General features: G+C 36.1%; 1 protein-coding gene across 6 annotated transcripts in view; it reads left to right on the top strand.

The window, feature by feature from the left end:
- HERC3 (HECT and RLD domain containing E3 ubiquitin protein ligase 3) overlaps positions 1 to 22,317 on the top strand; it is a 115,974-nt gene that overhangs the window by 63,026 nt on the left and 30,631 nt on the right. For 5 of the 6 annotated variants that reach the window (XR_013766070.1, XM_079153206.1, XM_079153205.1 and 2 more), the window contains 11 exons: positions 502 to 626; positions 2,121 to 2,180; positions 5,307 to 5,418; positions 5,914 to 6,103; positions 7,899 to 8,062; positions 8,192 to 8,305; positions 15,714 to 15,737; positions 15,830 to 15,919; positions 17,172 to 17,342; positions 19,479 to 19,622; positions 20,669 to 20,835. Coding sequence is in view for 5 of the 6 variants with exons in the window: in XM_079153206.1 (XP_079009332.1) it covers positions 502 to 626; positions 2,121 to 2,180; positions 5,307 to 5,418; positions 5,914 to 6,103; positions 7,899 to 8,062; positions 8,192 to 8,305; positions 15,714 to 15,737; positions 15,830 to 15,919; positions 17,172 to 17,342; positions 19,479 to 19,622; positions 20,669 to 20,835 (1,361 nt within the window). In the remaining variant the exon portion in view is untranslated. Of the gene's footprint in view, positions 1 to 501; positions 627 to 2,120; positions 2,181 to 5,306; positions 5,419 to 5,913; positions 6,104 to 6,547; positions 6,722 to 7,898; positions 8,063 to 8,191; positions 8,306 to 15,713; positions 15,738 to 15,829; positions 15,920 to 17,171; positions 17,343 to 19,478; positions 19,623 to 20,668; positions 20,836 to 22,317 lie in introns of those variants that run through there. The other variant, XM_079153209.1, reaches the window with a different exon arrangement.

The raw sequence follows: 22,317 nt of genomic DNA, 5'->3' as shown, positions 1-22,317 counted from the left end.
GTGAAAATCTGGAAAAGTCACACTGGGTTGATTTGTTCTGGGAAATAGTCCTTGAGGGTCAAGGTTTTAGGGCATGTTCTCTAGAACATTTATTCAGGGGTGAAGGAGGCAGGACTGGGCAGATGAAGAAGTTGACCTTTAATTCTGTTGCAGCAGAAGCCTTGGCCAGTTCTCGGGGGACTCTAAAGTTAGGATGGCCCTTCAGCAAGTCCTGAGTTAAGAAAAGGGGCCTGGGCTCTTCTATCACACTTCCCTCTGGCATTGACTATAGCAGGGGTGAAGCAGTAGCCAAGGGAAAGTCCTGGAGAGCAGTCCAAGTGCAAGTGGTTAGGAACCTACACACCCAGCACCTGGTGTACCTCCCTTCTGAAGTGGGAGATATCTGGGCAGTGAACCACAGCTTTCAGTTCATGAGTGGAACCAAAGTGGTGAGTATGTAGTTGTGGGGGCAGAAGAGGAAAGATCCATACTACATAATTTTCTTTACTGTTTAATCTCCAGAATTCTTCTCCTGCTGTTGACTTTAGAACTATGAACCAAGCACATTATACCAGTCTAATAAATGATGAAACCATAGCAGTTTGGAGACAAAAACTTTCAGAACACAACAATGCAAATACAATCAAGTATGTGGTTGCTTGTCTTTTTTTCCCCCATATTATAACTATTTAGCTTGATGATTTTCCCCCTACTTCTATGTCGAAGCTATGAATATAGATGGAATTTTACATTTAGGTAATCTTTTCCCCCTCCCCACATTCATTCAGAGTTTGGTCTCATGAGTCCCCAATAACAGTGAATTATTTCCCACTTTTCATATGGAGTGTACTTTTCAGCCTGCCTTTTCCAGTGTAAGAAAGATCTTAGAAATCCTGACCAAGGAAAGCCTAAGTTGGCCATTGTGATAAGAGAGCTCAGTATTATGTTGTGTAACCCTAGTGGGTTTCTTCACATTCATGTTCCAAAGCTTTCTGAATCTAAGAGGGCCATTGTCTTATTTAATATGAATAGTTTCTATCATTTTCCCACTCAGAATGATTAGTTGAAATGGCAATTCACAGTCATAAGGGGAAAAAAACGTATAGTTAAAAAGTATTGAGACCTTTTATCAAGTTTGTTTTATTCTTAAACTGGAATATTTTCTGCATCTTTTTATATATCTTATTGACTTTCTTTAGCATTTCCTTTTTGTCATAGAGTCTAATGTGCACTAAGACTAGAAATGTGTATACTAGGTCTTGCTTTGTGATCTCAATTGTTTTGGGGCAAGTGACTGGGACCTTGAACTTTGGAGCTTTCTGGGTAGTAAAGCTTGAGTGAGGTACCACTAACCACCTTCTAAACCTATGGGGCTCTCCAAATGAGTTACGGCTGGAAAGGGCCTGGGGGTGGGGGAAAAGAAGAACAGGTTTCTTATCAGCAGGGGAAGTTATACATACTGTGTTTCACCAGTAGTTATTCTTTCATTTGTGAAACAAGGAGATGGAAGAAATGATCTTTAAAAGTCTTTCTCAACACAAATTCTGATTAACATAAGTTATTGAGGTCTCCTCCTCAGCCATATATTTTTACTTCTTCCCTTCTCCTTATACTGAATAATAGTATTCAGGATCCCGATATGCAGGTTTGCTCTGGTCCCTCCCACTACTTTACCAGACCCTGTGTAATCTAGGTAACAAATACTCATTGCAGTAACTTTTAGTTTCTTTCTCAGATGGGATAAAATACAAGGAAATTATTGGTTAATTATTAATTTGCACAAATAATTTTTGTGGGGAAAATAATAGCTCACCTTTTGTTTTATGTTTAGAGGTAAAGTATGGCATGTTTTAAACATATTATAGTAGGAGAATGTTCAAGATTCTTATTAGGAGCAAGAATTATTCTTTCAAGAGCTTTGATACTCATTTTTTAAAAAATGATATTTGGGAAATATAAGGTTTTGTTCATTTTGAGATGTGACACACTGTTTAAAGCGCATATATGTTTTTCAAGGTTAATCTGAGAACTGCCATAAATGAAATCTATCCAGTTAAGTGGTGAAATAAATAATGACTAATTTATTGCTGGTGCTCAAAAAGTATTAAAGACTTCACTCTTTCTTTCTCTCTCTTTGGTAGTGGAGTTGTTCAGATATTATCTTCTGCAGCCTGTTGGAATGGAAGTTTTCTTGAAAAAAAGTAAGTGACTTAGTGTTAAAAAACCCATGTGTGATGCAAACACTTACTAAAAGATGTGAAAGACTTTTGCTCTTTTGATGATGGTTGGCTTTAATTCAGTGAATAAACTGATGCTCTGTGCAAAAATTGGATTGCCTACTAATGATGAATGAGAGGAGATCAGGAAGGACAATGCTGAATCATGCCTGGCTGGCAGAGAAGCAGGTTACAATGAGAAAGACTATATCTCAGGAAGAATTGGCGTAATCCAAAATCAGAATTTCATGATATTCTAAAATGTTAGCCCTATGATATATGCATTATTGTTCATAAATTCTTAATCTGTAAATAATTTCCTTTGTTTCTTTGGTTTGATTTTCCAATTTTTTTTCTTTTATTTTCTCAAAAGGAGTAAGTTTTGGGAGACGGTCCAAGAAAATTTTAGTGACTCCTTGGATTCAGGTTCATCCCAGCTCACTGGGAAATTATGTTTGAGGCTGAACTCCACAGGCAACAAATATTTGTTTGGCTGTATTCCTTCTGCAGATATCCCCCTCAAGAACATGATGCAGCAAAAGAGTCTTGTCATGGGTTGGGATCTTTGATGTTACCAAGTCGTGATCATCTGTCAGTCCTTTTCTGCCAGTTATCAGGCTAATGAGATTTCAAGATAAGTGTGTTGGTCATTACTGTAACAGATGCTCACTAGTCAACTTAAAAAGAAGAAAGGTTTATTTTGACTCATGGCTTCAATGGTTTTCATCCATGTACAGTTGGCCACATTACTTTTGGTCCATGGCAAGGAAGTATATAGTAGGAGAGTATGACAGAGGAAGCTATTAACCTCTTGGTGGCCAGGAAGCAAAACAGAAAGACAGGAAGGGGTTGAGGTCCCAATATCCTCTTCAAGAACATGTCCCCAATGACCTAACCTCATTCCACTTGACTCCCATCTCCTGAAGGTTCTCCCACCTCCCAGTAGCACCATAGGCTGGGGAAAAAGCCTTCAACACACGGATCTTTGGGGAACAGTCAAGATCCATACTGTACGGTTCAGAAAAAATTGGATAGATGGATCAGAGGGGGTTTACTGTAGAAATTGATTCATATGATTGTAGTGACTGAGATGGCACCCCTGACATGCTTTTTGCAGGCTACAGAACTAGGGAAGCTAGTAGACTAGCTCAGTCTAATACTTTAGAACCAGGGAAGCTGATGGAATAATTCTCAGTCTGAAACTAAAGGCCTTACAACCTGGAGGTCCTTTGGTGTAAGGCCCAGAGACCAAAGAACCTAGAGTTCTGATGTGCAGCAGAGCAGAAGAAGAAGGGTGTCTCAGCTCCAAAATAGAGTGAATTTGCCTTTCCTCTTCCTTTTTGTTCTGTTTGGGCCCTTAGCCAATTGAATGGTGCCTTGCCCACATTAGTTGATGGCAAATTTTCCTTACAAACTTCACTGATTCAAATGTCAATCTCTTCCAGAAACTCTCTCACAAACATACCCAGAAATAGTGCTTTACCACTTAACCATCCCTTAATCTAGTCAAATTGAACTCTAAAATTAATCAGACATACCCACAAAATGTGTTCCTGAGTTACAGGTGGTCACTTCAGAAACTCTTTGCAGTTCCAGTTAGAGGTTACAGCCAGTTACTTGTGTGTTAGGGCAGCTGGAATGAGATCATTCAATTCATTTTATATTTAGTAATTAGTTATTTCTTCCAGGGAAAGGTATTCTGATTATGCTGATGTTGGTCTTTTAGAGCCGAAATTCTCAACCAGTGTGACTTTGTTCTGTAGGAGACATTTGGCAATGTCTACTGACATTTGTGGTTGTTGCAGTGGAGAGCAGTATTTTCTTGGATCTAGTAGGAAGAGGCCAGGGATGCTGCCAAATATCATACAGTCCTACCTGATCACTGCAGAATTGGTTGGTCCCCAGAGTCAGTAATAATCAAGTTTGAGAAACCTTCTTCTAGAAGGATAACTTTTATGAAGGTTGGGAATGGCTTTTGGCCAGACTTCTTGGGTTATTCATTCATAGACCATGGATTCCATACAGTTGTGGGTAAAGATTTTTTAAAAACTGACATTTGTGCTATTTCAGAAAGCTTACTCTTCTAGTATATGCATAGGAAACCAATTTCTTAAATCGGTATATACATAAAAGGGATTTTATTTTTTTCTTAACAGCAGAGTAGAAAGTATCTCTAAGATATGAAAGGTTACATTTGGGACACCAGAACTAGTTTGGGGCAGACTTATTTTTAGGACAACTAAAGGTTCAACAGAGAAAGTTCAAGAAATTCCTCTTGGTTTGACAATTTAAATTACAACACATGATTATTTTAAATGTTAGAAAAATATACTTATGTCTTCATAAATTGGAACAGCTGTCGGAAAGTGCTAAAACTTTCTGAATGTGTTGATTGTTCATAAACAGAAGCCTGTTTTGCAAATAGATGTCTCTTTTGTAAATTAATAAGTGCAGTATGTTCAAGAGTAGGAATTTAAGAGACATTCTCTAAGTCTCTGAAAGTCTGACTATTTAATGTTGGAAAAATGATTTAGTTGCTAGGGAGTTAAAAACATTTGCTGTAAAGTTAGTCTTTGGGTGAATGAATGTAAATTGTATCTCTTGTGTTAGAGAGATAATAACTTTGCATTTGTTGTAGGTCTGCTTCATATTTTAAATTCCTTAAGAAATTTCAGGAAGGAGGTTTTACTTGCTCCTTGTGATGAGTGGACTAGTTTGTACAGGCAGTGATTTTCTTCATCTAGCCACAACATCTACAACTAGTCCAGAGTAGCACAGTTACGAAGACAGGGAAAAAACCCACAAAAGTAAATCAGGGAATTGATGTATTCATGACCTTCAAGGTTGTCTCAACCTGACATGATTGTCCTTATACTTTGACCTGTAGGGAAAAATTTTTTTGAAAATTTAAAATCATCTTGAAACAGGTATTCCTGTGAAGATATTCTGTTGTGTTTCCCCGAAGTATAGTATTCTTATGGATTTTGTCTGCTAGGTCAAATTTAAATCTGATCAGAATGGACAAAGCATTTTATATACTTGTTTTATTATTTTTATCAGTGTTTTTGCTTTTTTAAAATTATTATTATATACTGTTCCATTTTTGTTTAGAATTGATGAACACTTTAAAACAAGTCCCAAAATCCCTGGGATTGATCTGAACTCAACTAGGGTATTATTTGAGAAGTTAATGAACTCTCAGCACTCCATGATTCTAGAACAGGTATGTTCCTTATATTTATAATGTGCATTCTTAAAATGCATTTTTTCAATTGAATAATTGAATTTTAAAGAAAAAAAGTGGACTGAAGAATGTAGTTTAGTAGTAGAAAGCTTGAATAGTATGCACGAGGCTCTGGGTTTGAACCTGAGCACTGCCCCAAAAAAAAAAAAAAAAAAAGTTGAAAAGACAAGTCTTGAACTCATCTTAATTTTGTAAGAATATTCATTTTGGGAATTTGACCTACCTTTTGCTTTCTCTTTGGCTTAAATTTTTCTAAGGAATTGTACCTTCAGAATATGAGGTCTGCATAGCTAGGAATCTTTGGTTCTTTTTTTTCTAATATATTTGGAGAGCCTGGACCAATTCTTGGTTCATAGTAACAGCAGTGCATACTGAATGAATAAGAGTTGAGCCTATCAAATAGCTTATGAACTTAGAGATAAGTTAACTAAATATCAGGGATATCTGAATTTCTTATTCTTTTCTCTCATACAGATCTTAAACAGCTTTGAAAGTTGCCTAATTCCCCAGTTGTCAAGTTCACCACCAGATGTTGAAGCAATGAGAATCTATTTAATACTACCTGAGTTTCCCCTGCTCCAGGATTCCAAGTATTACATAACATTGACTATTCCCTTGGCCATGGCCATTCTGCGACTGGATACAAACCCTAGCAAAGTATTAGGTGAATGTGCTAAAATTTAATACCAGTGGTTTTGTTCTTATTTATTTTGTTGGTGTAACCACTGGCTCTCAGTGGATTGAGATTCAAGACTCTATTTGTTGTCATTTAATAGCTTTAACATTTAAACTTTTCTTTCTTTACCATTAAGCTTTAACTGTAACCCTGTTTGCAGTTGAGCAAATTGAACCATTATTTAGGTTATTTAAAATGATTCATGCCAGATTAATTTGATTTTAAAATATCACAAAGTCAGATTATTCAACTACTTTTTTCCCTCCCACATGCTTGTGTAGTTAATTGTGCCACAAGAATTAGTGTCTCTCCTACTTTAGGGGGTGGGAGTGAAATGAACAATTTTGGTGATGCAGAGATCTCCAAGAAAGGAGAGGCAGAAAATGACCTAGTGGGGACTTACCAAATGTTTGTTTTGTTTTTCTTTTTTAGGACAGTTGAGTCCACACTGATTTTTGCAGGCTCCGGACACTTTGCTGAGATAAGAACCTTCCGTTCCTCAGTGAATTGGAGAGTGTCTCTCATGGGAATAGCGCCTGAGATGTTTTTATTAATCAAGTGCAGAAAGTCTGTCACCCGACCGGCTTTTTACTTTTTTCCCCCACTGGTAATTTTTTTTTTAGGTGTTTGTTGCAACTCAGTAACTTCTGTGTTCCAGATGGACTGGGATGTTACTTGAGCATGGTCTCCCCTTAAGTGAAGAGACCTGTTTCTGGCTTTTCCATATTGCTTTCACATTTGTGCAAGAGATAAAAAACAAATAATATTGAAAGCATCAGTAATATGTTAGTAGTGAATTTTTTTGAGCTCAAAAGCCTTTTGGGCAAATTTCCTCAGGTGTTCTTACAGAAATGAGATAGAGAGATGGTAGTCTCTGAAGAGATATTACTTGACTTTTAAGTTTTGGGTTTTAAAGTTTCTTTTTCTAGGACTAATGACATAAAAGAGATCAGAGTTGTTCAATTTTATGTTTAACTTATTTTAACCTTCTGATTATTGACATTTAAAGGAATACCTTAAAGTAGAGAGAACACTGCAGGTACCCATCACACAAACTGAATAGTTTTTAATACTTGGTCCTTTTTATTTTGTCCCCAACTTACCTTTTAATTTTTTAGTAGGATATTTTATTTTTATTTTTTCATTTTTTATTGATGGGATATATTAAAGGAAATCTCAGGTATTACATTATTTTATTGTCTAAATATTTTTTTATGGCTGAGTTTATTTCTCAAAAAGTAGAAGGCAGCAGTAATGATCTTCTTGTCTGATTATGAGAAAGCATTGTTCGGAGAGAAGCAAATGTAGTTTTTCAACTAATTATGCCCATTGAAGGAAGGAATATTTTCTGTGTTGCTGTCACTTTTAGGGCACATCATGCTTTACATCCCTGGTGCAGGACTGGAATGGCTGAGAATAGTGCTGACATAGCATGAAGACATATGAACACTATTTGGAAAGATACAGTAGACATGCCTCCTGCCCCAAATATTTGTATCTTGTTCCAATGCAGCCTTGGAATTGAATTTTTATATAAGCCTTTGGAATAAGTCTTTGAAAAAATCAGATCAAACTTTACTAGAAAAAAATAAATAAAAACTCCAGGGAGTCTTATGCAGCTGCTGCTCTCTCCAGAAATGTTTTAATGTATTCTTTTTACAGTCAGTTTGGGGAAACTGCATTTAGTCTAATGTGTATTTTTTAGCCATAGGAGTTTTTAGCTAGCAGGCAGAAGACTTGCTCAAGATAATGTATTAAAATGCTCTTCTCTTTCTTTCTTAAGATAACTGGTGGTCTCAGGTATGCCCAAAGTATTTCATGAAGCTGGTAAACCTCTATAAAGGAGCAGTCCTTTATCTACTGAGGGGGAGAAAGACATTCTTAATTCCTGTACTGTTTAACAATTACATTACAGCAGCTCTCAAGCTCTTGGAGAAATTATATAAGGTGAGCATAGGAATAGCCAGTGTGGGGATGGGTGAATAGATGGAAGTATAAAATGTCCTACTGAGATGTTCTCTGGGAAGCTGTTTTTCCGTTCTTGGGTTTAGTTGTCCTTATTTTGTTCTTCGTCAGGTAAATCTTAAAGTGAAGCATGTGGAATATGATGCATTTTACATTCCTGAGATTTCCAGTCTTGTGGACATTCAGGAAGACTACCTCATGTGGTTCTTGCATCAAGCAGGGATGGTAAGAATTCATGTAAAAGCATATCTTATACCTTTAGTCTTTTTTTTTTTTTTCTTTCAGAGCACAAATAAGGATAAGAAAAGCACATTGGAGCCATATAATTTGTATAACTTTGGTAGTATCATGCCTATCTTTCATGTAGTTGTATTTTGCATTCTTCATATTTGAAGTGCTTTAGGTAATTGTAAATGTCATAAGGAGTAATAAATGAGTAGTCACCCAGAATGTTATGAATTTTATTAGTTATCAACATTTAAAAAAATCAAGGTATCTGAGACTGGAGATGTAACTTAGTGATAAAGTGTGTGCTTAGCATATGCAAAGCCTTGGGTTTTATCCCCAAGACCACATTTAAAAAATAAAACAAAACAAGCAAAAAATCAAGTTATGTGAAGTAGTAAAAATTCATAAAAACAGAAAGTAGAAAAATGGTGCCAGGGGCAGGGAAAATGGGAGTTGTTATTTAATGGACATGGAGGTTCAGTTTTGCAAGATAAAAAATTTCTGTAGATCCATTGTACAACAGTGTGAATATACTCAACATCGCTGAACCTACACATTTAAAAATGGTGAATATGGTAAATTTTATGTGTTTATTTTTTAACCACAATTTAAAAAAAAATCTAGGCATATGAAAATATGAATTTCCAGCTTTTCTTGAAACTTGGAAGATCTGGTAACACAGCCTGTCGTCCCAGATGGCACCAACTGGCTAGAGTTCAGTGGTGACTCTTTAGATGAGGCTTTATGTGTCCCCACTGCAGATTGATTTTTCCCTGACATTGAGGAAGGTATCATTTGTTAATTATCATCTACTGATAGCTAACCTACTTCAGTTGTTATGTGCCAGCTGCCTAGACCCTATAGGCCACCTCTGATTTAGGGCTGTTTGTGTGAAAATGTACATCCTGACCCAACTTTCACATATGTTAGACATTCATTCAAGGGACTGTGGATTCCTGCCTACCATCCCTGGCATGGAAGGAACTGCTCAGTTTGATTGCAGATTGGCTTGGGATATGTGTAAGGCTCTTTAAGGAGTTCCCATCTGTGGCATATGTGTAAATTTGAGTTATGTCAGAAAACAGAATGATAATTTGGTTATTGTGTTTAGTGCAGCCATGTGCAGCAAATACATCTGAGGTGAGTCTTTTTTGAGTTGAACAGATTCATCAGCAACATTAAGGTGATATTTTCCCTGTAAAGTTTTGGAGTTCAGCAGTGGTCTCCAAAAGCAATACTTTTAAATAGGTTTATTTAATTAAACTGCCAAGGTTTTTTTCTTTGTCAGATAATATATGACCTTTATTGGATAATATATGACCAGATAATATATGACACGAAGTTTTTCTTTTTCTGTGGAGAATTTTAAAAATTGATGGCATTATAATTATAAAAGATTTTATGATTACCCTGAAAAAAAATATTTAGTGTTCTAATGGGTTGACATGGAAATTTAACATAGAGGTAGCAAAGAACTTTTTTCTCACTGAATTTAGAAATTGTGAAAGATACACTTTTCTGTTTTATCATTTTGTGAATTTTTTTTCATTGAGTAATAAAATGCTAAGCACTAAAATCAGCCTTATAAACTATTTAGGCCAACTGTTTTGTTTCTAGGTGAGGAAGTGGAGAAGTTAAACAATTCTTCCACCAACTCAGTAATTTTGAACATTCTTTTTGATCCTGAAAAAGAAGTTGCTCATGTTCAAATCTAGATTATCATGACTGTAGTCTCTGAATGGAGGTACTTAAGTAACTTTTATGTGATAACCAAATATCAGATCTTGGATAGCAGATGCTTATTTCCTCTTCTATAATTAAGGTGTTATTATGGAAAGATAGAAAATTAGCTGAATTTGGCGTGTGATTCTTTGTGATTTCTGTGAAATTTTATCTGTTGTATATAGTGCAATTAGAAATTGAAGTTTAAGTTTCTTTTTTTTAAATATTTTTAAAATGTTGATAGACCCTTATTTTATTCATTTATTTATATGTGGTGCTGAGAGTTGAACACAGGGCCTCACACATGCCAGGCAAGTGCTCTACCACTGAGCTACAACCCACCTCCTAAGTTTCTTGATACTTGGAGTTTTGCTTGAAATGCCAATGCATTTTATGCACAAGTTTTAAAATCTATTTTAGCCACTTCAAAATAAAGATCTACAAATGGATTTTTAAAATTAATTTTTTAGTTTGGTACCAGAGAAGGTAGTATATAGTATAGAGCACATACTTTCACCAAAAAGAACTGAATTCAAATATCAACTCTGGTTTTCTGGCTATGACTTTTACAAGTCCCTGCATTTCTATAGGCCTAGCCATCATTATTTGTGAATGAAAATTATAGTAGTATTGTGAGATTTCAGTGGGAGAAAGCAAGGAAAGGTATTATAATGAGCTCTCAATAACTATAAGCAGTTCTTCAGCACCTAATAATGTATGTCATATATCTTGACTGGTTACTAGGGATGGAGACATGACCTGGATAAGGTGTCTACCTTTGCTGAGTGTATCATTCAGTGCAGAGGCCACAATGAATATTACAAAGAGATATAGCGTGTATGTGTAGAAAGAACATTCTAAAGTCTGATTTTTGCTCATTTTAAGAAAAGGTTATAATGGTTTATTTCAGTTAATCAGTTGCCTCATCTGTGTTTGAAAACCAAATAGCACAGAGTGTCATTGTAAGCTCCTATAGAGGGCAGCACAGGTGAGGAATTCAGTACTGCACATAAATGCTTCAAAAATAAAAACTGAAGAAAACTTGACATCTCGCTGTAGTACAGGAGATGCAGCTCAAGGGGGCAGTGTTTTGTCTCCAAGTTCCTGTATTGTACACATGTTAGCATGGCAAACCCTAAGCAGAGGTGACTGGGTTTCCTCTCCAGCACGGCAGGTGTTTGTGTAAATGCCTACTGCCCCAGTTACAGGCACATTTAGGAAATGTTGGCATTAAAAAAAAAAAAGAAAAAAAAAATCACTCCTAATTCTTCAGTTCTATACCATTTACTTACTCAATTGCTTCTATTTCATATACTTCAAAAAGTGAACTTAGGTCACAGTGCAACCCCATTTCAGGTCAGAACCCTTGAAATATGGTCCACTAGTACTTTGCCAGTTATAAATTAGAATCATTTTGGGGCAGTGAATAACCCAGGAGAAACAGCCTTGTAAGGTCATATGTCCAGTTAGCCTGTATGCATCTTTCTAGGTTAGAAATAGCAATAGTGGCACAAAAATCATTCAAACTCATTTCACATCATATAGAAATGCAAGTATTAATACGTTTTCTAAAAAAGTCAACATTTACAAAATAAAATCAGTAAAATTGTTTTTCAGATATTAAAATTCATAGACATAAAAAATATAGATGTATAAAGAGACCTTCATCTTTTCTTCAACTTTTGACTGAGTACTCTTCCCTCCTTTGCCTTCCTTAGAGTTGGCACCTTGACTCTCTAAGGCTTCAGTACCTCTGCCTGCCTTGGTAGATCCCCTGCAGACATCTCTAGATCACCAACTCTGGACAGCTTCTCTTTGGCCTTGGCTGTAGCTCCTATGGGAGGAAATTGGAAGTTCATTCCAGACAATTCACCCAACTGAGAGAATGGTGATCCTGCCCTCAATTTAATTCCTTTCCTTCTCTAGTAGAGTGATCAGCCTTCCTCCCAAACTGGGTTCTCTGATATTGGAGTACAGGGAAGAATCAGGTGGGAGGTGATGGAAGAGACTAAAAGTGCAGAAGGTGGGGTTAAAGGGGGGCAGGGAGGGCTTGTGGTGGAGAAGGATGGTCAATGATCAGAAAAGGAGTGGAGAGAGCCAAGAGAGCCATAAAACTTCTGCTGATGGCTGAAGTAACTATATTACACCAATAAAAATACCTGTACTTAAAAAGGTGAGGTATACTAGGACCCTATAATGCCACAGCTGTTTTTGTAGTGATACCCAAACATGGGCTCAGTGCCTGATGAACATAGACACCAATATCATGGCACTTATTTTTACGCGTGTACACACACACACACACACACACACACACACACACACACACAGAAGAGCTTTATTGTACAGATAACCAGAAAGGAGGGCAGGAGGTATAAGCTCAGATATTTTGCCCTGATAAGTTGATATGTGGAGTTTACAGGCAGGGAGAAGAAAGAAGCTGTTCATTGATTAGGTGGCAAGAAGGGGAAATTTTAGTGTTCTTTTGGGCAGGTACAGACAGTCCTTATGCCTTTTCATAGGTCATATGTTTGTTTTCAGGGGAATTATGGTTGGCACAGGGGATATTGAGTATATAATGTCAAATGTCATTGACCAGTGAGCTGGCAGCTTTTGTGTTCATTCTTGAAAAGATGGCTTTGCACCATCCTTGAGTGGATTTTGGAAAAACAACTTGAGCTCTTTGTTACTTAAGGAATTTATGCGTAGTTATGTCCTCACGTTAACCAATTTCATTATCACTTCTATCACTTGGCTTTTTACATTCAAATTGTTCAAATCATTACCTTGTCTTCTATACCAACATATATTCAATATCTTTTCCCTTGAGGAAAAACAAACAATGCTTATAGTAAATTAATTTCTCCTGAGAGGAATTAGAAAATTCTAAATATTGGTATCAGTTTTAAGCCAACTTTTCCCAGGATCTTTTGTAGGTACCTAAACTTGAAAATAATTTCACTTTCCATGGTGGTATGTGATAGCGCAATTGTTGTTTTTAAGTATTTCCATTTCTTAAATTAAAAGTAATTGGATATATAGGCATGAGAGTAAGTCACATTGGCCTGGATTATGTATGCATGATTCCATACCTGGTCTCACTGAACTGGAAGTTTCTGTGGTGACTGTTTTTTAGTCTGAAGAAACATCTCATGATCCCTAAAGGAATCTAGTTCTAAAGAATTAACTGGGTAGATTTTAATTAAAATTGTCTTTAGATGATTTTATTTAAATATGCATGAGTCTTACCAGAGAGTCCTTGGGCAAAAGCCCCAGCCCTAGTAGTTCCAATAGACCAGGTCTGACCACCCATTTTGATAAGCCAATCAAAGGGCAAGAAATGAGCTTTAATCAGTGTGATCTTTCTTGGGAAGAACAAAGAAAGGGTACAGTGACCAAAGATCTGCCATCAAGGAGAGGACAAACTTTTTGAGGTTTTATAGAAAAGGGAAACAAAGGCAGGGTTGTAGGCTTGTGTGACTGAGGGATTTGCCTAGTTGGTAGCATGGAAGTCCTACAGATCAGGCCATGGCCTAGATGATCATTATTTTCAGGACTGGTTTTGTGAGGTGGCTTGTTCCCATGATGACCACTTCTCCTTAGAGGGGCAACCTCTTCCTGTCATGGGGTGATTGTTGCCATTTAGCATGGTGATCTCATTAAGTAGCCATCTAGCTCCAGGGTTTTACTGTTCCTGGAATCCGGTGTGACTTCAGGTTTAGGGCAGTGACTGGAGATGTCTAGGTGCCACTCCAGAGGTTGGGCAGTGAAACATCTCCGCAAATTTTGAAAATACCTTACTCTTATCTTGGTGTCCTCAGTCTGGAAGGGAGAATGAGGTAAGTTAGGTAAATTTTGGCCTAATAACCTTGTATAACACTCCTTAAGTTATTAACATGCTCACATGCAGAGTTGAGCAGGGACCTAACCCAAAGTTTAAGTTAAGTAATAAAGGAAACAGATACAAATAAAGGCAGAAAGGCCCAACTTTATCCTGCTTTTAGTTTCCCACTAGCCTGCAGGCCTAAATGAAGAGTCACTGCTTTTAGCAAAAGCAACCTAATTTCCTTTTACATAAACACAAAAGGAAGTTTACATTTCTTATTCATGTGGATTTAAACAATTATTACAAAAAACAAATTCATAGATTTAATGGAACAAAACTTTAAACTGAATAAAATGCATATTAACCTTACTGTCTTAATGTGATGGGCAAGAATGTCTTCTGAGACCTAACACCTCTTGCTTTGGGCATTGGTACCACCTGCACTGTCAGGTGTAACTCCTGAGTTCCACGCCTGTCAGGCTGGGATGACTAGGCTCCTTCCTCCTCTCATCTGTTAAACCTCATTCATACAGTAAGCCTGGCCTTTTCTTTGGAAGTGTGAAGCATTTACCTGGCAAGATTGCTTTCTCTTTTCTCATTACCTTTGAACAAATAACTATTTTTGTGGCACTGTTAGTAGATATTAAAAATAAATGTAAATTATGTGATAACACAATTATGAGGAAGTCATTCAGAATGTTTTTATTATGTTTAGGAAATCATTTTTAAAAATCACTCGCAGATCTCAGGACAAATCCATGGTTTTGTTTGTTTGAGAAACATTGGTACCGATCAACATGATTTTGTTGTTGTTGTTGTTTCTGTTAGGTTATATAACAAATATTACTAACTTTACAGATTTTCAGAATGGGTTTCCCTTTTTCCTGACATGTAAAACTATAACATACCTGTTAGATATGCTTCATTGTGGTCATATTTGTTAAGTCCTTTACCCATAGGTTCATTCACATGTTCACGGAGTGTTTTCCATAGGCAAAGCACTGATCTAAGTGCTGAGCCAGAATATCTTTTCTTTCCACATGCTTGGTTTCTCCTAAGTGTGTGTAATGAAAGATGCAACATGCTAACAAATAAAATGTAATTTTCATCACAGGTTGAGCATCCCTAATCTGAAAAACAGTTGCTTAAAGCTATTAAACTTTTTCAACGCCAACATGATGTCACAATTGGAAAATTCTGAACCATGAAACTTGTACACAATTACCTTTAGGCTAGGTGTATAAGGTGTATCTGAAACAAACAAGTTTCATGTTTAAACTTGGGTCCCATTCTCAAGATTTCTCATTTATGTATATTTAAATATTCCAAATTTTTAAAAAATGTAAAACATTTTTGTTACCAGGCATTTCAAATAAAAGAAAACTGGGGGCTGGGGTTGTGGCTCAGTGGTAGAGTGTTTGCCTAGCATGTGTAAGACACTGGGTTCAGTTCTCAGCACCGCATTAAATAAATGAATAAAATAAATGTCTATCAGTGTCTATATATGTATATATATATATAAAAGAGAAAACTCAACCAATTTCCCAGCAAAATTAACCTATGATGTCAAGGTTGTAAATCTCCTGTGTTGGAATTAGATTTCTTATAAAGAGAATTCTGTTAATGCTGTGAATTATGAACAGTTAGTGAAGTGACCTTTAAAGGTCCTTTAAAACTTAAAAAAATTTTTTTTAACTCTTTTTCTGTGTCCATCAAAGCATCTATTTTTTGCCATTAAAGTTCCATGACTGAATGATCAGATAGGTTTTATGTTTTGTTTTCATAGTTTACATTTGGGGGGTTAAAAATTCAGGTTTTATAATCCAAGTAAGAGACTTTTTATTTTTCTTTACACAGAAGGCTAGACCATCTATAATACAGGTAAATGATCCTTTTAAAATTTACTTATATGTTTTTCTAATAGTATTCTCTGTACAGTATTGTAACACTGCCAATACTATGTTTTATTCTAGGATGCTGTAACACTTTGTTCCTATCCTTTCATTTTTGATGCCCAAGCCAAGACCAAAATGTTACAGACTGATGCTGAACTACAGATGCAGGTATCATATTTAAAAAAAAAAAAAAATTGTTTTTCTCTTTTTGTTGTTGTTGTTTTTTAAAATTCTGGACATTGTTGTAAGTTTTCCTAATAGGAATATCTGAGTGGGACTCCATTATAACTGTTAAGATAGTTCTACATTTTTTTCAGTAATTTTGATTATAATACACATACATGAATATACATTTATATAGTACAGGGGTGGCAGATATTTTCTGTAAAAGCCACATGATAAATATTATAGACCCTGAGGGCCATATGGTCTCTGTTACCATCCATCTCTATTGTCACACAAAAGCAGTGATAAACAATAATAAATGGATAAGTATGAATAAGTGGCAGTATTTGAACAAAACTTTACATTGAAATTTGAATTCTGTATATTCTTTATATGAGAAAATATTATTTTTCCTTTAATTTTATTTATTTTTTCCTGATCACTTAAGTACTAAAAACCATTTTTAGCATGAGAGCTATGCAGAAACAGGCAACAACCTGCATTTGATCTTTGGGACTATAGCTTGTTGACCCCTGACAGAGAAAGAAATAATTAAGCGGAGTTTGGTGATCTTTATTAAACAGAAGCCTAAGTTAGAGAGATTTATTTAATTTATTTTAATGCCTATTTTTATTGTAAAATATAATTAATTTTGGCAAACCTACAAACATGTTTGTGAAGTAGCAATCAAAATCTATCAGTTCCTACTATTCATGGATGTGTACCTTCATGCATCTTTCTGGCTCTCCAGTTCTTTGTCTACATATATGTCTGTTTTCATAGTGATATATCCGTGACATTGACAATTTAAAGGCTTTCCAGAGGAATGGATGCCTTTCACAAAATGAAGACCTTTCAACAAATGATTATTAGGTTTCTTTCCTGCCATCTTAAAAGTCATGGCTTTACCTATTCTGCCATGTTTCTTTAAGTGCATTCGTATTTTAGTCTTAGTCAATTAGTCTAAATCACTCTTCTGGACCTGATTATAGATCATGGGATTCACAAACTGTTTCAGTTAATCTAAACCCAGATAAGAAAGACTTGTATGCTGTGTGAACATAAGTAATTTGAAAAATTGTAAGTTAAGAGGTGGGGGCGGAGAGACAAAAGAATGCAGTCAGCCCTCTCTGGTTCCAAGGTACAGCTTGCTCTATGGCTATACCTCTCTGAGCATATGCCAAGGCATAGTTGGCTGTTCTCTCCACTCACAGGAGTACTCTGGAGTAACTGTATTTTGCACATGCTCTTCCAGGTGGCAGTCAATGGAGCCAATCTGCAGAACGTCTTTATGCTTCTCACTCTGGAGCCTCTGCTGGCCAGAAGCCCCTTCTTGGTCCTTCATGTTCGCAGGAACAACCTTGTTGGAGATGCCCTAAGAGAGTTGAGCATTCATTCTGATATTGATTTGAAAAAGCCTCTCAAAGTAAGCTCCTTTAGTATATTCCTCTAAATGCCTTCATAAGTTTTCATTAAGCAGTGAAAACAGCAAAGATCTTATTAAAATTGTGAAGTGCAGTCATAAATTTCTTTAATTTTACAAGAATTTTATCACGTCCTTGTGTCAAATCACCAAACATCTCAATGTAACATCAAATTAAAAATGCTAGTGGATTATTTAAAGAATGATAGGGTTTTGCTTCTGCTGTCTTTGTTGTACTCTAGACTAAAAACAAGCAAACAACAAAAAGTAAAGCTTCAACTGGGTACCTAGGAAGATTTGAATGTCAGAGATTTAAGAGAACATAAAACAGAAAAATGTCAAGTTATAAAATTGTATACGAAGTTGATGGCCTGTTCAGATAGGCAAATTTAGCAATCTAAACTTATTAAATGAAGAAATCATCTTTTCCCATAGACCATACATGTTTGTATTACTCCTTACTGTTTTACTAGGGCTTTGCATGATGCTTGATACACAGTAGTGTCCTAGAAATATTTAGTGAATTATTTGAAGTTGTTTAAAGGATGATTTCCATATTTTTATTTCCAATCCTGTTATAAACACTAGTTTTAGAAACATAACAGGAAAGAAATGAGGCTGATATTTCCATAATATTGTTATGCTTTCCAAAATGTCTATTAAGTAGCATCAGTTCCATCAATCTGCCTAGTTGTTCTCTCTACACCTTCTGGTTTATATTTTGATGTTGCTTTTCTTTTTGTTGCTGTTTTTGATCGGTAATCCAGATGGGGCCACCCTTGCTTTGTAGCATATCTGAGTTGTCTCCTGCTGGCATCTGTAATCAGAGTCCTAGTATTTGTCCCCACCTTTATTCTTGTTCTGTTGTATACAGCTTTGAACACATCTTAAAGTATAAGCTATTTCAAATGTTGTCTTTAGCTCTAGGCCTGAGCTGTTATCTGTAAAATGGGGATAATGATAATTCTTATGCATAAGGCTGTTTTGAAGTTTAGTTTAATAGCTTTTTAATTCCCAGCATGTAGTAAACTCAGTATCATTTGTTGGTTTGCTGTAGTCGTTACTCTTAATGACCATTATGGGTCCAGCATGCCTATTTTTTTTTTTTTGCGGTTCTGGGAATTGAACCCAGGGCCTTGTGCTTGCAAGCAGCATGCCTTTTTATAGCCACTCATGGAGCCCATGTTTCTGTCTGCTTAGTATGCTCTCTTCCCTTCCACATGCTTCAGTGACTTCAAGAACCCTTTTGAAAGTATTTCTTTCAAAAAGTATTCTTTTACTCAAGTTTATCATGGTTTTCCTCTGTGTGCCAAAACATTTACTTCTTATAATATATTTTACTCTTTGAAAGTAAAATGTCTTCTAAAATTGCTTTTTGCTATTTTTTTTTTTTTTTTTTTTTTGAGGGGGTGGGATACCAGGAATTGAACCAGGGGTAATTAACCACCGAGCCCTTTTTTATCTTTTTAACTTTGAAACAGGGACTCACTAAGTTACCTAGGGCCTCGCTAAGGTGCTGGAGCTGACTTTTAACTTGTGATCCTCCTGCCTCAGCCTCCCAAGTTGCTAGGATTATAGGTGTGTGCCACCATTGTTGGCTTGCATTTTTTTTTTTTTTTAATCTTTCATGGTACTGGGGCTTGAACCCAGTGGTGCTGTACCACTGAGCTACGTCCCTAGCCCTTTTAAATTTTATTTTGAGACAGGGTCTAAGTTGCTTCAGGTCTTGCCAAGATGCCCAGGCTGGCCTTGAACTTGCGATCCTTCTGCCTCAGCCACTTCTGTCACTGAGATTGCAGGTGTGCACTATTGTGCCCAACTCATATTGCTTTTATGTTTATCTTACTCACCTTAATAGGTGGAAGACTTTCTGTGAACACGTGCTAAACTTCTGACTTTCTTTGTATCTTGTAGAGCACCTAGTAAAGATCGTGTGCATCTATGAGTACCTCGTTAAACATTTATGCCAGCAGCAGCCATTAGCAGATACACCTTGGAGTTTTCATTGTCATCGGTTATATTCCGTTATGTCTTCTTTCTTAGTCCTGTCCTTAGAAGAGAATCTTCTTGAAAAGAGAAAAAAGATGAAACTTGCCATAGATTTCCCTGAAGTATTAATTCTGTTTTCATGATTTTAAGGTAATCTTTGATGGGGAAGAAGCAGTTGATGCTGGTGGTGTTACAAAGGAGTTCTTCCTTTTACTGTTAAAAGAACTTTTGAATCCAATCTATGGAATGTTTACCTACTATCAGGATTCAAATCTCTTGTGGTTTTCAGATACAGTAAGTTCATAATGTCATAAATGGATTGCATTAAACTTTTTTTGTTTTTTGTTTGTTTGCTTTTTGAAGTGCTAGGGATCAAACCCAGTATCTCCTGCATCAAACCCAGCTAGGCAAGTGCTCTGCCACTGAGCCACATGCCCAGTGTAAATTAAATGACTTTTTTGTTGTCAGACCAATCTCCTGATTTCTAACTTTGCATAGGGAAGCATAGCAAAGAAATAATAATTTAAAAGAAATAAATTTTGAAAGAAAAGACCTTAAAATATCTAATGTATCCAATCTTCATTTTGTATCTATTACCTGGACCTCATACTGCATTTTGTCAGCCATGAACCTCTTTGCCATTTCCAGTAGGTAAGATTCAGATCTTACTCCCCATCAAGGGTAAAAGAAATACGGTGTGACAAAGAAGTTGGTTTTATGATGTGTGAAAAGTTGGTACTCAGATGTCTTAATAACATAAGTCAAATGTCTTGTAATAATAGTGTATGTATGGACATGCACACATAGATACACATACTTTATTTTTTAAAATTTAGTAGGAGAGTTAAGTTTTCAAAGATGTTTCATTCATATAAGTTAGTTTTTGTTTTTTTTTCTATCAGTTTTATCCCCAGATCTTCATTGTCCCAAAAGGTAGTCAATAGCCACATGTGGCTATTTAAATTTAAATTTAAAATTTATTTAATCAAACTTAAATAATAAAGATTCATTTGCTTTTGCACCAGCTACAAGTCAAGTGCTTAGTAGACACATGTGGCAAGTGGCTACCATAAGAGGCAGCACAAATGTTTCCATCATTGCTGAGAGTTCTGTGTTCTCTTTATCATTAGAAGAGCCATAAATGCTTAACTTTGTCAGCCTTTCATCTTTTGGGGATAGTGGAATTTTTGTCTAGGGTGTTTCTTTGCCTCAAAGGTTAATTAAATATGAATGTGACCTCTATTCCTTTATGCTAAAATTATTTTCAGGTAAATAGTAGAGTGTTTTGAGGGCTGCAAATGCTGCATTTCTTTTTAACACATTTATATACATTCTAAAAGTGTTTTGTAGAGCACAACTGGTTTCACTTGATTGGCATAACCTGTGGACTAGCTATCTACAACTCCACCGTGGTTGATCTCCATTTCCCATTGGCTCTTTACAAGAAATTACTGAACGTAAAACCTGGCTTGGAAGATTTAAAGGAACTGTCACCTACCGAAGGAAGGTACAAAGCTAAACGATATGCAGATGGGTGTAAGGAACTGATCTAGTTGCCTTTGACACAGGGATAAAGGCTGAAAATACCATATGCATGAATTTGAGTTTATGGAGCCCTCATAGTCCATTGTTATGCTTTGGTTAAGCTGTAGCTGCACAGCTACTTTTTTTTTTTTTTTTTTTTTTTTTTTTTTTTTTGCGGTACTGGGGATCAAACTCAGGGCCTTGTGCTTGCGAGGCAAGCACTGTACCAGCTGAGCTATCTCCCCAGCCCTGCACAGCTACTTTCTGCAAGCACTGCCTGTGTCACCCTTAAGGACAGAGGGAAAAAAAGACAAAGAGGTTATAGCTGCCCAGGAATATAAAATCTCTGCTTCCTTATCCTAAAACAAATATTTGAAACTTTTGAAACTTGTCATGGTACAGAGATAACAGAGTATTGAAAAAGGAGTTAAAAAATGTTTATTGGCATATAATTCATATACCATACAATTCACCCATTTAAAGTATATAATTCGGTGACTTTATTATATCCAGAGTTATATGACCATCCCACAGTCACTTTTAGAATATTTTCATCACTCTCAAAAAAAAAAAAAAAAAAAAAAAAACCCCGATACTCCTTTGTCATCAGCTATGATCGTCTTCATACTGCAGCCCTAGGCAGCCACTAATGTACTTCCTGCCATTGTCAACTTGCCTGTTCTGACTGTTTTACATAATTGGAATCATACAGTGTGTGGTTCTGCATATATGTACACACACCGCATGATTTCAAGGTTTATCTATGTTGTAGCATGAGCCTTTATTTCATTTTTAATTTCCAAATAATATTCAGTCATACCTGTGTACCACATTTATGTTTATACATCAGTTCATCAGTTGATGGACATTTGGGTTCTTTCTATTTTGGTGCTATTATGAATAATACTGCATTGAACTTTTGTGTACAAGTTTTTGTGTAGACATAAGCTTTCATTACTATTGGTATATACTAGGAGTGGAATTGTTGGTTCATAGTTCTATATTTTTAACCTTTTGAGAAATTATCAGACTATTTTCCAAAGGAGCAGGGCCGTGTTCTTTTATCATTTTCTTTCTGGGTCGTAAATCCCCCTTTATTCTTGAGTTTCTCTACATTGACTTTTTGTTTTTTGGGGGGTACCAGGTTTTGATCTAGGGATGCTTAGTCACTGAGCCACATCCCCAGTTCTTTTTTATATTTTATTTAGAAACAGGGTCTCCCTGAATTGTTTAGGGCCTCACTAAGTTGCTGAGGCTGGCTTTGAACTCACAGTCCTCTTGTCTCAGTCTCCAAAGCTGCTGGGATTGTAGACATGCACCACCACATCTGCCTCTGTGTTGATTTTTAGTTAACATAAGATCACTTAACCTAAAAAGACAGCTTTAGCAGAAGGGAACATCATCTTTTTATGGAGAAAGGTACTGATTTTAAGGCGAAGCAAAAGGAAGGTGGTCCGCAAGGTAA

The sequence above is a fragment of the Sciurus vulgaris genome (genome assembly GCF_902686455.1).
Source record: "Sciurus vulgaris genome assembly, chromosome: 9".
Taxonomy (NCBI): domain Eukaryota; kingdom Metazoa; phylum Chordata; class Mammalia; order Rodentia; family Sciuridae; genus Sciurus; species Sciurus vulgaris.
This window is presented reverse-complemented; position numbering and strand designations above follow the sequence as displayed.